Source organism: Serinus canaria, chromosome Z (genome assembly GCF_022539315.1).
Source record: "Serinus canaria isolate serCan28SL12 chromosome Z, serCan2020, whole genome shotgun sequence".
Taxonomy (NCBI): Eukaryota; Metazoa; Chordata; class Aves; order Passeriformes; family Fringillidae; genus Serinus; species Serinus canaria.
In genome coordinates, this window is record NC_066343.1 from 40,040,180 (window position 1) to 40,055,483 (window position 15,304).

The 15,304-nt window shown below is 37.2% G+C and overlaps 1 protein-coding gene across 4 annotated transcripts in view; it reads left to right on the forward strand.

Annotated features, from left to right (window-relative positions):
• The window catches only part of TLE1 (TLE family member 1, transcriptional corepressor), a 77,075-nt gene extending 62,845 nt beyond the window's left edge, over positions 1–14,230 (forward strand). For all 4 annotated transcript variants that reach the window (XM_050986664.1, XM_030236693.2, XM_050986665.1 and 1 more), the window contains 6 exons: positions 2,340–2,589; positions 4,253–4,500; positions 6,225–6,372; positions 6,772–6,922; positions 7,344–7,420; positions 7,584–14,230. In XM_050986664.1, the coding sequence (XP_050842621.1) occupies positions 2,340–2,589; positions 4,253–4,500; positions 6,225–6,372; positions 6,772–6,922; positions 7,344–7,420; positions 7,584–7,691 (982 nt within the window). In that variant the 3' untranslated portion in view covers positions 7,692–14,230. The remainder of the gene's footprint in view (positions 1–2,339; positions 2,590–4,252; positions 4,501–6,224; positions 6,373–6,771; positions 6,923–7,343; positions 7,421–7,583) is intronic.
• Positions 14,231–15,304: the final 1,074 nt, after the last annotated feature.

The window sequence follows — 15,304 nt, forward strand, 5'->3', positions numbered from 1 at the left end:
TGTATGCACCTAAGGATTTCAAAACACTAATTCTTTAGGTATTTTGAATTGAACAGAGCATTTAAGCTATAACCTTCAGATTAAAAAAAAGTCATGGACAAGTAGATTATTAATCTTGAACATGCTGGAAAGAATTGCCTAATATGTGCTTAATTGTTTTGCTTCAGTCCGTGATAAAAGCAAGGGCGGGCTGAAACTTCAAAGTTATATAGTTCTGTGTACTCTTAATGCTAACAAATACTCTGCAACTGACTTTGATCTGGAGCCCAGGATGGGGGAGAGCTTTTCAGTGTTTTAATGCAGTGACTCTTCTGTTGGATTCTGTAGATGAACCTGAGCAGTTCAGCCTCAAACAGCCTTGTTGCCACTCCTGTTCTGCTTCCTCTCCTGCCCTGTGTCTGATCTGTTTAGCGAATACCTACTCTGGGATTCAAAAGAGGGATTTGTAGGACCTTCCTACAATCTTGTCTCTCTTTTTCTTCACAGAAAGGAATGGGTTTCTAGTTAAGCAATTATCATTACTGTAATTCTTTGTAGAAAAAGCCAGAAAGGGTCCCATGGGACAAAACTCACTTGATATACTGTGTGCCTTGTGTACATGTAAGGGAGTGAACATTACGCTTCCTTTCTAACCTTACATTTCCCGTTCCTGACATTTCTGTGCCAAAAATTATGTCCTCTTTTGCACTTGCTCGTTCTCTGTTTCTGTGTCCTCTCTGAGTAAACTTTCTGCTTATACGCCCAACCATGAAACATGAATGCGTACAGGAATTGCATACATATGTACTACTCATTTCTCCTCTGTTTAAGAGCAGTTACTGTTAACCAGCTTTTACCTTCACTTAAGCAAAAACTGTGATATTGCATAGATTGACTACTTCCAGTCTTAGTTTCTGTATGAAAGAGCTGTGGAGTTCTTTCATCTCTCCTTATGGTTTTCCAAAGGAATATCTTATGCCCAGGAGCTGAGCAGATTCAGTTGATTTGTAATGTCTGTTCCAGAACCAGGCATCTTCCTTGCTCCTTCATTTCAAACTGTGTGATACTTGGAAATATGTAATAAAATACCTTGAAAATACTAACTTATTATTCAGGACAAAGGATTTAATAGAAATATCTATTGTTGGGTTCTTGGAAGATGGATGGGATATTAATAGTTGAACTACAGTGATTGAAGATTTCTGAGGAAGAAAGTAGATTTGGAAAAGAAAGGGAAGTTCTGAACAAAAGAATATATTAGAAAAATAAATTTTTCAGGAGGGAGATGCATCTTATTACTGGAAAAAAAATTAAAAAAGAACACTCATTTCTCACCGTTTTTTATCCACTTTGGCCTCTTGAAGGATGTTGTTGATGTAACAACAGCATCAAAAGCATGAGCTGTGGATGCACTTACAACAGAAGTAACTCACTAGTGTAGCAAAAACCAGCCTTTTACAGTAGCATTTTCATTAGTAGTTAAAATAAGCAAAGAACCCCCCTGCACCTGAAACCTTTATTAGTTGGTATTTGTGCCCTTGTCCTTGAGCAGAGCTGACTTACTTTTCAGTGACTGTGAAAAAGTAATTTCATGTATTTTCCCTGAGGAATGTTTTTATTCAGTGCTAGAATGTCACTTCCTCAACCCTCAGTTTCCACAAACTGGAAATCATGCAATGAACACGCATAAAAGGTATTTTTTAGTACCAAAAAGTACCTGGAAAACTAAGCCTTTCAGGTTATTCAAAGAAACATAATTATGAGAAGATTATATCAGCTTTTTCATGAAATCTGTGTGCAACCACTCTGTGTTTCTATTTTCTGTGTTTCTTTTTTCTAAAGCACTACTTACCAGCTGGAAAGAGGGGTATATGAGCACAGACAGTGATGTTACAGATGTGAGGTGCAGGAATCACCTGTTGTCTTGTGTTACTGCAAGGCAACAGGTGCAAGGCTTATGGAAGGATGAGTAGTGCCTGGTGAGGGACTGCTGGGGTAGTACTTGTGATGATGAGAATTGCAGCTGCTAGCTAGAAACCAGGGGCTGAAAAGTCTTTTGATTATCTAAGTGGCTGAGGGATGGCAGCCATGACCTTGGTCTGTAGAGTTAAGGGTGGAATTTAACCTGCTTTCCCATTACACAAATATTTAAGCTGAGTCAAGCTGAAAATTTCTATTGTGAATCTTTGTCTCCATCTGAGGTTTCATCTGCCTGCATTACTTGGCACTATAGTTCTGATTTTTGCCAGATGATTGTCAAAGAACTAAAATTAAAAGTACTGTGTTTTTCTCACACTGTAGTTCTGTAATGACTGATTTTTTAAAATTGTTTTGTCTTCTCTCTTTCCCTTCCCCAAAAGAGCCTACTCCTTTCATGTTACTGCAGATGGTCAGATGCAGCCAGTTCCTTTCCCTCCTGATGCCCTCATCGGCCCAGGAATCCCTCGCCATGCCCGTCAGATCAACACCCTGAACCACGGGGAAGTTGTGTGTGCAGTTACCATCAGCAACCCCACGAGACATGTGTACACGGGTGGCAAGGGCTGTGTCAAGGTCTGGGACATCAGTCAGCCTGGCAACAAGAGCCCTGTCTCTCAACTGGACTGCCTGGTAGGCAAACAGGAATTTATGCACAAGGGTAGCTTCTCCTTAGAGACTCAAAAAAAAAGTCCTTGTTTGGATTTTGTTCATATTAAAAGGAAATAGCAGGCAGATCTGTTTCCTGGTGTCCTTTTTTTTTTCGATACATAACAGTGTTACAGAGAATAGTGCTGCTTTGTTTAGTGATAATTATCACTAAGGGTCAGATAACAGATTAGATCAGATTTCTGAATAGAACGCGTATGCCATGTTTTGAATAAAACATAATATTTTTTTCTCTTTCTAGTTATAATGTTGATTTTTGTATATGAGTTTAAAAGGAATGTAGCTTGTCTTATGCAGGGCTGCAGAGAACCTTCCTAGGTCTTTCACTCACACAAGGAGTGAAAACCTCATTTCTGTAAGATGATAGCAACCGCATATTGGAATAACGTGGCACAGTACCAAAGGTCACCTAAAATTTTGCTATGATTTTTGTTTATCATCCACTAGTTATACATATAGGCCAGTTATTTTCACGTGTGCAGGATACAAAAGGGACTGGGTGCAATAGTATAGGTAGCTGAAAAATTAACTCAACAAAAGCGATGGCTCAATAGATGCTTCTCACTAGAAGCGGCGTAGAGGTTTGTGCAGTGTTAACTGAGAAGACTTAATGTTGTCAAGCACAGCAATATGTATTGTGAATGAAAATTCTAGCTACAATGTAGATCCAATTAAATGTGGTGAGGTTTTTTACTCTTTATCCTTTCTTTACTGCTATCATTTTGTAATTGCTGAGTAGTAATAGTGAAGTTGAATAGGTATTCTATTCTGTGGCAGGTATGTCTGTCTGGATGAGGAGCCTTCATTCAAATCAGGGTGCAGTAATGACTGATTAAGTCAACATTTTCACTGCCCTACTTACTGCTCCTTTGCTGCAAATTAAAAAAATATATCATAGTAGGAATGCTGTTAACTAATTATTGCAGTGTTTTTTTCTATCTTGAGTTGCACATCTTAATGATCAATTTTGTAAAAAAACTGTTGCCAGTCAAGCAAGGTTGTAATTAGTGACAGAAATGTCTTCTGTCACTAATTCCCCCACAGTACCTCTCAAATCAACAATAACATCATGAATGAGAGATCAATATATCATGATGAACAACAAAGGACCAACATAAATACAGGATCAATACAGGAATCAATACAGGAATCCTTAATCTTTCAACTTTACCACTGTGAATGCAAAATAGGGTTTGAAAGAAAGATTCAAAAATCTGAAGTGCATGAGACTGGAACAACATTTTCATATAGGGCTGTTAAATGCCAAATGAAAGGTCATTTGCTTTAATATTTCTATTGTTGGTGGCCTTCACTGATGGAGTACATTTGCAGAAAAGCAAGCTTACTTTGGCTCTGGTTTTGTGTAATGAGATAGAAAACTTGCCATTTGTCACATTTGAAACAGAGTAGACTATGGCAACAGGAGTCTGCAGTTTTAATTTCTGCAGCTGCAGTTTCTAATTAGTGATGAGAAGTAGGTGTTTCCAACCTTTTAAGATCTGCTGGTGCCTCTTCAGTACTTTGATAATGGAAAAAGTACCAAACTGCTTGAAACTTTGATGCAGCCAGAATTATATTAGTGGTCATTACTGGCAGGCATGTAACTGAGGTGATTTGTGTTGTACAGAACAGAGATAACTACATCCGCTCCTGTAAATTGCTGCCCGATGGATGCACCCTCATTGTTGGCGGGGAAGCCAGCACGTTATCCATATGGGACCTGGCAGCTCCAACTCCTCGCATCAAAGCAGAGCTGACATCCTCAGCACCTGCCTGCTATGCTCTGGCTATCAGCCCTGACTCCAAGGTGTGCTTTTCCTGCTGCAGTGATGGGAACATTGCAGTGTGGGACCTGCATAACCAGACATTGGTCAGGTGAGTTGTTGTTTACAGAAAATTTTAATAGAAGTTACTCTTTGAGCAGCTACATAAATATTTATCTCCCTGAATAGGGTTTATGACAGCAAAGTAAATAGTGTCTCTTATTCAGAGCAGTGGTTTACACCCAAGTCGGCAGAAACTAGTTTTGGTAGTTTCAGCCTAGTCTCAGAAGATAGGCTTTCAGGGTTTGTCCATAACCTGCTGTAATCAATGTAAAAGCTCCTGCAGGTCTCTATTATTTGGGATTGGTTTGCAGTTTTCTACAGGCAGCATTCTTGCTGCTTTGTTATTGTTATGTTACATGCCTTCTAGGGAACACTTTGAGGTTTTTTCCTTTCCTTTGTCTTAAGCCTTGTTAAGTAAAAAAAGAGTATTTTCAATTCTTATTTAGTGAGGATAAGTAGTAAAATTAATCTTAAGGAAGTGGTTGAAAGGGTGGATCCCCTCAGTTCTTTAGGAAAGAAGGGGGGCTTACTATAAGATAAATTTAGTTCAGGCTTACCAAAGCAGTGATGGCTTACAATATTTTGAGAAGAATGAGTCGAATTTGGAAAAGGCCATGATACCTTGAAAGTTCTGAACACAAAAACTAAAGAATATACTTAGTCTGCTGTGTTTCAGTTAAACTTCCTGTATATCCGTAATTAGCTGAAAATTACATAGAGAGAGTCATGTTAATGGGCATGCAGATTTTACTTTCTGTTGAGCTTTAGGTCAATAAATACAATTTTAGTTATAGAAAGTTTTCACCTTCTCATGTGCCTGCTTAGTCCCTGTAAAGGCGCACTCTGCGGCATCTATACACATCTGTGAATGTCTTGCTTTTAAAATGTTTGCTCTATGTGTTCCCACCACTTGCATGCTGATCTTGCTGGTTGATAGCACATGGAATTTTGAGACCAGAGCTACTAAACAAAACATGCCGTGTGACCTTTCTGTGGCAGCTCTTGGTGATTCATACCCTTCCTTCACAAGCTAGCTGTCTTTTCCCCACCCGTCCTCCACCTTTCACACTGAGTGAGGCACAGGACTTTGCTAAAGCTAATTGCTGATGAAAAATGCAGGAGCTTCAGAATGCTTTAGCCAAAGGATTAAGAAAAACTTGAGATGACCTTCTGGTTGTTGAAAGCTGAGATTTCCTAATGAGAAGGTTATAAAACAAACTGTTCCATTTAGATTTTTCTAATCTCCTGCCACAGAGAATGCAACTTTGTGACTCAGCAATGCTTGTGTTTAACTATCTGGATCTTTATCTGGATCCCATTCTATTAGTATATCTGCTTGTTATTTATCTTCTTGACTTGCAGCCAAAGAAAAATACAGAAGCTGTTTTCTGAAATTGGAGGTTTTATTCTCTGACAACTTCGATTTTATCTGAGTTATCCTTGGTGGTTTTAAGTGTAGTTACTGGGCTTTAGTATTCTCCCAAGTGGGTATGGGTTTTTGGGCGGTTTTGTTGTTTTGTTTTCTTTTTTCAAAACCTGATAGGAAATGTTTGACTTTATTCAGCTAACCATGATGCAGATAATTTCTCTAGCACCTGGAAAATGTTTTTTTAATACTGGTATTTAATGCTCAGTGAGAGGGAGGTGCTGATTCTTGCTCATCGTCAGACACAGAACAGATGACACATGTACAGAGTCCAAAACTAACACCACAACAGTGTTTACCTTGAGCTCTGGCAGGAAATCATTATTCAATCTGGTTTGTTTTATCAGGCAATTCCAGGGCCACACAGATGGAGCCAGCTGTATTGACATTTCTAATGATGGTACCAAGCTCTGGACAGGAGGTTTGGATAACACTGTCAGATCCTGGGACTTGAGAGAAGGGAGACAGCTACAACAGCATGACTTCACATCACAGGTAACTGGATTTTCCTACAGCTTGTGGCAATATGTGGGGTGGGAAGGAAACCCTTAGGATCAAAGGTAAAACTGAGCCCAGTAGAACTGGCAGGTTGTTCCCACTCTTCCTTTTGGCTGCTCTCAACACAATATTTTGAAGCTTTTTTATGTGCTTAGATTACAGAAGAAAATGATGGCCTGACACTACTCTTCTCTTATTTTTCTAAGTTAATATGTCAAAACAGGGGTTATTTAATTACTCAGATTTTGAACTGCAGTTTTTCTGTTGAACTATGTAAATCTGCCTTTATCTCTCTCTCTCTCTCTCTCCCCCCCTTTCCCAAATAATTTTAACTGCAGAAAAAAATATCTATAGGGAAAAAAAGATTAAAAGATATAAATATGGTATAATTTTCAGATATTTTCCCTTGGTTATTGTCCTACTGGTGAATGGCTGGCTGTGGGAATGGAGAGCAGCAATGTCGAAGTGCTACATGTAAATAAACCAGACAAGTATCAACTGCACCTTCATGAGAGCTGTGTATTGTCACTCAAGTTTGCTTACTGTGGTAAGTTGCCCTGAACATAGAACTAGAGGTCAGGGCTCTTAATTCATGTTTTGCTGATTAGTTATTTCATAGTCATTAGTTATTACATCTCAGTTTCTTAAGTAATGCATAAATATCTCTGCTTCATGAATTCAAATGCACTTATCTACAAACAGCCATCTGTTTGTCTAGAGGCTGCTGTGAGGATTGATTCATGTGTAAAAAGCTATTTCTGTTTGAAGTTTAGGGATTTCCTAGTATGTAACACACTGCAAACGTGCTGAGCATCCACATTGATTGTAAGCAAAAGTACTGTATTGATTTGTAGTAAGAGCTTTTATAAGGGCAATTAGTTAACAGATTGCATTGATGTGAATTGAAAACCCAAAGTTTGTCAGATGTCTCTTTCATGTTTCTGTAATCCTTCTGGTTTATATTCTAGGTAAATGGTTTGTGAGTACTGGGAAAGATAACCTTCTTAATGCATGGAGAACTCCTTATGGAGCCAGTATCTTCCAGGTGAGGGTGGTGTTGATTTTAATGAAAAAAAAATAAAACATGCAGAGTTCCAGGAGTGGATTCAGATATCTTCACATATGTGATCTACCTAAAATGAGATGATGAAATGAGGGTAAACAGACTTTTTTTTTAATGATGTAATATATTTCTATTTTTCTTCTAGTCCAAAGAATCTTCATCAGTGCTTAGCTGTGACATCTCTGTGGATGATAAGTACATTGTCACTGGCTCTGGAGACAAAAAGGCTACAGTCTATGAAGTTATCTACTGAAAAATATGATGGGGATATTCTCTTAGAGGTTGAACTGGGCCAAAATTGTTTGTAGAAGTAGAAAGGTTTTGAATTTTTGAAAGGAAACAAAAGCATTGAGGTTCCAGACCTTGCCATGAAACTACTCCGATTTTTCAAAATAGAAGGCAACATCCAGCAACCAAGTATTGGCTACATGGACCAGATGGAGCATAGAGGCAAGATGGACAAATGTAGCCTAGGTTTTTGACATAATTTTTAAAAGCCAAGTCTACTGAAGAATGTTGGAGCCTTTTATTTTTTTCTTTTTGTGACCTCATGCAAATTTTTCTCATTGCCTGAATATGGGGGATAAATACCTTTCTGTTCCTTGCAGTTCAAATTGCATTCTGTCCTGGGTAGAGCAGCAGTGTCTCAGATGAACTTGTTTCCTGGTTTTGCATCTTGTGATATGTTTTTGTATTTTTGTTGAAGGTCAAACATTTGTATAAATTGTAAATATATTTAGTTTACTACAGTAAAGGCTTTAGTACCAACAACCAGTCTTCCCCCTTGCCCCCTCCCTGCTTGCCCTGCTTATTTAAAATTAAAAACCTTTTGGGGATATAAGTACCTTTTTAGAAGCAAAAGCAAACACTATGTATAGTTTGAAAATGGTGTCTTATTCTTTATAACTGTTCTTAGATTCCTTTATCATACTTCAAAGTAGTTGATTTGACATACGAGGTTATCAAGTCCAGTAGATATTGTCTTGTTCTACAGAAAACTTAAAGGCAGTTTTGTACTAATTATAGTGTAAATATAAAAATTGAACATTTCATAAAACTGTGCAGTTTAAGTTTATTCTGATGTCCCATGTATATGTTCTTTGGCAGATACAGTAATATGTGCCTGATCATAACTCATTTGGTCATTTCTCTGGAAGAGGAGGTGACTTCCCTGTTCTTTTTTTCCCCCAGCTGAACAGAATTCACATAAGACTACATTTCAACTAAGTACATCAGAGCCTTTATTTGTTATATGAGGATGTCTGTGATTAGATAAGTTGCATCCTTCATGTTTTACGGAGAAGTGGTGGTAATGACCATTTCCTTTTTAAAGTCTTGTCTATACTTAGATACTCAGGTAAATTTAACTAAATTACCAAAAGTGTGAGTTTACAGGGGATTGCTTAAAGATGTTAAATACTTGCAGGGTTGCAAGTGAAGAGAATTAACCTAAACTAAGTAAAACTCGCTTCTTAATTTCTTGTGAGAATATTGACAAAGGAATATTTTGATTTTTAACTAATCCACTCTACAAATTAATTAGAATTAATTTTCCTGAGTGTCCCATGTTATGCAGGCCTGTAGGCTCTATGTATTCATGCTGAGCAATCTTTGAATCCTTTACATTGTCACATCATTGTGTGACATCTGTGAAGAGCCATGATAAGCAGCCAGTTACCAAAGCTATGCATCTTCAAGTTTTCTTGGTGTACTCAAGAGCAATGGATGAGGAGAGAATGTGTTCACTTTATTTAACTATTATATTTTCAGTCTAATGTGTTCTACCACTATGTGCTAGACAACAAACGTTGCTGTTGCACTGGTGAGAGCATACGTTTCCTACATTCTGTAATTTGGTTGCAATTTCTGTTGCTAATGGAGAATACAGATGAACAGAAGGATATCTTTAAACAATTAATTTAGATTACACAAACTGGCAGGCAGAAGAAGAGCTGCTTTCTCATTTTGCTTGCATTTGACAATGGCCTATGTCCCTGCTCTTTCAAAGACACGTCGCTAGGAAGAAACAAGCTTGACTGACAGATGCGTTGATTGGATGAGGAATTTTTCGTCTGGGAGCAAATTTTATCTAAATTTCTAGTCTGAAGAGACACAGGTTTTCCTTTTAATTTACATGACTATTCTACTGAAACCAAATTGTGGCATCCAAAACTGTAATCGCCTTAACATATTAATATTCCATTCAGAATGCAAAGTATTTCCCATTCAGGATAATCTGGTCTCCTAGACATTTAAAATTAGCATTGTATCAATATGTATATATATATATATCTTTGTTGATTGCACAGTTAATTTGTATCTGTATGAAAATGACAGACCAGTTTAGATGTGGGTCATGTTACTTTAGACATAGTGGGGCAAAAAGCAGAATCATCAGGCTTTTCAAAGTATTAACTGTATTTGCTACACTGAAATACTGAGAAGTGCTATGCCATTTTTAAAAGGGAAAGTTTTAAAACAAGAGTATTTACAAGACTACTTGATTTTTACATTTTCATCTTGAAATTTCTCTGAACATCTGGCTTTGGCAGTCATCATTTGCTTTAGCAAATTTACTTTAGTTAGGATCTTTTGGATTTTTGTCAAACTGGTATCACCTTGGCTTTTATTTTATAGGCCTCCTTTTGCTGTTCTCTGAAGTCAATATAAAAAAACCCCAGAAGTGTAATTGGTCTGCTATATGTTGTGGCATAGATCACACTTATCAATCAGGAGGTTCAAAATCATAGTATCAGGAAAATTATAAAATACTTTGTTTCCTTGGCTTGGCTAGAATGTACAGTGTGTCAGAGCAGTTATGGAATCAGAAATTTATGTGTACAAATTTAATCATATTTGTACCATGTATTTCTTGATTGTAATTAAGAAATTAATTCCTTTTTCCCCCCATATCTTTAAGCCTTGGGTCTGAAAATTAGTAGATACATCTTAAAGCTTCTGGATGCACCATCCATACTTGTGGATGAGTAGTTCTCTCCATTTGTTGTTTCAGATTTCACTTACTGTTTATAAAATCGTGAGTCTTTTAATTTGTCAGACAGTAAATATATTCTACTTGCAGATATAATTTTTAATTACAAGATAGATTTGCTGAACTCCTAGCATGTCTGTCTACACAATCACCTGAAAAATATAAAACTTGTGAAGCTTAGAACTTTTGTAAGTTCTTGTAGCCCTGTGTAAAGTAGTGGGTGGAAATAATTGCTTATTGAATGAAGTAACAGACTAACCAAGATCAGCAGGAAGTGAAAAGGCGCTGGGAAAACCATGTGGGCAAGAGATCCAGATATCCTTCTGTGCACCAGTAACTATTGTATTGGTAATTCTTTTTTTTTTTTTTTTGGTGGGGGGGGTTCAACTTAAACACAGTCCTAAAAGATTCCTTTGGTTAGCCCCTTTTGAGACAGTCTTTGTGTGCTGGGTGGCCTTCAGTATTCAGGGATGTCTCAATGCCACTCTGGCAAATGCCAGTTGTGGATAGAAGCAGGGAGTCCTTACAAAAGACATTTTGGATGTCAGTGCAAACAATAACTGATGAAGAGGGGATTTGTGGTAATACCAATTCAACTGAACAAAATCCTTTGTCAGCTTTAATATGTATATTTTGTATATGTGCACTTGGTATAACCCTTCATAAATCAATTGTGCAGAAAGTCATGATTTCATTCCGCACAATGTATTTGTCAGTGTGTCAGACTTTCTTTTTGATTGTAATTCCAAGCAATGGTAGTTCCCCATGTTAGCCCACAAGCCACTGATACTTTGAGAGAGAATTATCATCTACATTAGTTCTTTCTAACTCATTTGGCATTTAAAGGCTTTTGTTCCTTTAAAGAAAAGAAAGAGCACTAAATGAGCATCATTTTCACAGACTGCTATAACAAGTGTTACTTTTTAATATAAACATCAATGTATAATCTGTCATCTAGTCTCATACATACTTCTATGTATGAATGATTGACCCTAGATTTGGCTCAAATTTTTGCAATGGTGATACAACTAGAATTTCTGTAGCTTCTAAGTTACTAAAGTAGCTTTAACTCAGTTGACAAACTGATTTTTTGTTATGATGTTTAATTCTTGATAGGGTTTTTTGTTTGTTTGTAATTTTGTGGAATAACTGGCCCACTTAGGAGCCCATGGGATTATGTAGTCTAGTTTAAATAGTCTTTCATATTTTCTATTATATCAGTGCAATTTTGAGTTGATGGGGAAATTCCACCATTCTGTTAATTAAGAAAGGTGGATTTTGAAATTTTTGGGCTAAGGAGGAGTACAGACTTCTGATTTCGCACTACTGATAAAGTGTTTACCCTTAAATAACTTCACTGGATAATCTGAACTGACTCCAGCTCTGCTGTCTCTTTGAAGGATTTTGGTTTTTACTCCTACTACAAGCACACAGAAAGAATTTGAGAATGTAGGTCTATGTAAGACTTCAGCCAATTCATTCTGTCCTGCCAGACAGACATACTTCATTACATAATGGGCAAGGTGAAGTAACTCAGAGTTAACCTGACAAACACCAGAATGCAGGAGAATTATGCCAGGGAAATTCATGGGCAGAATCACTTCAGTTAGAAAAGTCCTCCAAGATGATCTAGTCCAACCTTTGACTGCACATTATGTGTAAACTAAACAAAAGCATTATGTGCTGCATCCAGTCATTTCTTGAACACCTGTGGGATGGATGACTCTACCACCTCCCTGGGCAGCCTGCTCCAATGCTTGACAATATTAACCTTGAGAAAATTCTCAGGTCCGACCTGAACCTCCCCTGGCTCAGTTTGAAGCTGTGTCCTCTTGTCCTGTGGCTGAGAGGAGAGGCCAAGTGACACCCAGCTTGCTACAACCTCATTTCAGGGAGTTGTAGAGTGATGAAGTCTTCCCCTTTTCTCCAGTCTAAACAATCCCAGCTCCCTCAGCCACTCCTTAAAAGACTTGTGCTCCGGACCCTTCACCAGCTTCTTTGCCCTCCTCTGAACATACCTCAATGTCCTTGTAATGAGTGGCCTCACAGGATTTGAGGTGCAGGGACAATGCACCAGTGAAAGGGACAAGGAAAATCCCAGCTCTATTCCTGCTAGACACACTTGCTGACACAAATGAGGACACCATTAGTCACCTTGGACACCTAGTCACACTGCAGGACAAGGGAAAATGAGAACATAGAAGCACATATATTTTAGGTGTAATCTAACATGCCAACTATGCAATTCACCTAGAATGAGATTTCAGTCAGAGAGTTCACTGATGTCTGTTCCTCTGTAAAGTTGTTCAAATGTTTCTGCAGTTATTCAAGGACACCTGTCTTGTGTGTTTGAACTGGAAGTGGACATTTCTTTGAAATCCATAAACATGTAGTCATCTCATCCTAAGAGGAAAGGGAGTTAACTCACAGCCAGTTCTCAACATTTACCATTACCTTTTACTTCTGTAGCTCAAGATCTGCTTCCAAGCACTTGATAATCCCATTTTCAGCAACATGCTCCCAAATGTCCCACTGCAGTTTAAGTGCTTAGTGCTGTGTGGTAGATTTTGCTAAGGAAACCAGACATGTAAGAGCTGGGTGCTTGAAAAATCTGTCCTATGGGTCTTTCTTACTGACATTTCTGACAAATTTACCCAGGATTTCTGTTCAGCTATATGGGAGAGCTCAAACACTCATTGAAACATTTTCTAAATCAGCAAAAAATGTGTTTTGAACACATTCTAAGCACATGGGTGGGCTTGGGTTTTTTTTCTTTGGTTTGTGGTTTTTCACTATTTTCTGTTGATTTATTTAGTTTTTTCTTCTGACATTACTTTAAAAACTATGAATTGAATACAACAAGAAAACATGAAGGGAAATCAGAAGAATGAATAATAGTCTTCAGAGGGCAGAATGTGGTTGAAGACGCAAAGAACCTACTGCTTTTATGATACATTAATTCTTGAGAGAGATGGATTTCTATTTCCTTGGGGCTAAAAGTGCTGCTCAGAAAACTGAATACCAAAAGATGTCTGTTGTGGGGACAAATGTTAGTTACCATTTTTAAATCTGAGCAGTGTTTTTTGGGGGTTTGGGTTGTTTGCGGTTTTCCCCCTATATTTCTTAGATCTGGGTCTCACAGTTCACTCTGAGAAGCTGAACAACAGTCCATGGTCATTCTGGCTCTATGCTCTACTATGCATTAGTAAGAATTTATTTGCCTGCTAATGATATATAATACACAGGAAAATCTGATTGAATATTTTAGTGGATAGCTGCATAATTATATTGGGCAGTGTCTGCTGTGATGATTTCCCTTACTAAAGAAAGCACTCAGATATAAGATAGCTGCATTATTCTATACTCATACTTTTATTGTTTATGGAATTCCTGGTTTGGCGCAGTTGACTCTTCCTAGAAAAAGTTCTGTAATGGCTTCTGAGGTAAAACAACATTAGGAGATTTTCCCTGTCCTATATTTTCACATATGATTTTGCCCATGTTTTGTAAGGTTATATTGATTCATAGAAGAGATGCTGCAAGGACCTCAACATTTCTATTGTGTACAGCTTGGCAAGGATTGCCTTTGCTGTGTTCAAAGCACAAAGGTATCTCTCAAACCTTGTTTCAAAACCCTGTTTTCTGCCAAAAATGAGTTTGAGGTGAAGATAACACATAGTCTGGAGACTAAGCAATCAAACATACTGTTATCATTATCCCTTTTGTATACTCTGTCATTTACATAGAAAATGGAGATGATAGCCTGTAACTGCAAACAATAAATGCTGTTTTTCCTTTGAGCACTGATTTTAATGGCAGTTTAAAAAAGTTAACAAGCAGAATGAAGGGGTCATAAATGAAAGTTAACCCACAGCAGTTGGAAACTGAGAAATCCTTGTTACTTTCCTGGTAGTGAGCCTAATTTGTTTAAAATAAAATCCATCTGCTCATTTCACAGTCTTTGTCACACTTCCTTCAGCAATCCACAGTGGATTACCCCCTTACTTTAAAACCTGTCTGCAATTATGATAAGCTAATAACTCTTATTTTGTGGTTTGCTATAGCATAAAGTTTTGCAGACCAGCAAAGATGCCCTTTATTCTTAAAAAATAGTCTGCTATTGGGGTTTTTTTTTGCTGTTGGACATGATTTTTTAAAAATTAGATTTCAAATAAATATACAATCTGATGGCTTTGCAAGTTCAAAGTATTTTCTAATTGTTGATGAATCAGCTAAACACTTTTGTTGGGTATGTAAATGTCCTTAATGTCAGCCTGGTTTTTGCTTAGCATGCCATGCATGCAACAAAACTTTGGAGTGATTCAACTTTGGTGGCCACATTTACTTACTGGAATAAGTTTCCTTTTTCATACAGAAATCAGTTTACTACCGTGCTCCTTTGTGTTTCCTCCTGGATATACATTAGATCACTAGAGATATTTTAATGAGTTATACATACATAATGCTTCTAATTTTTCTCTGTCTTTCTGATTGTTAGATATGTGAGATGTGTATTTCTGACAGCAGTTGAGTGAATATTCACAAATATATTATATAATTGAATTTTTGAATGTGTACTTCAAGAAGTTTATAGACTTGTATAGATAAATCATTGATTTTCGTTTGTCAAATTCAAGATTTTCAAGTCCTGATACTCTTGTATTTTTATCAGTGAATCTGTTAAAGGAAATACTTCTGGATTTTGAATGGTTTTCATTGCTTTTTTTTATTTGTTTATGTAGATACTCTTCTTTGTTGAGTACAAATTATTGACCTGGTATTCTATTTATAATTCTTCCTGGTTCTTCAGTATTTTATCTAGCTGTAACTTATTAAAAACCACAATTATGAAATGGGGATATTAATGACAAGTG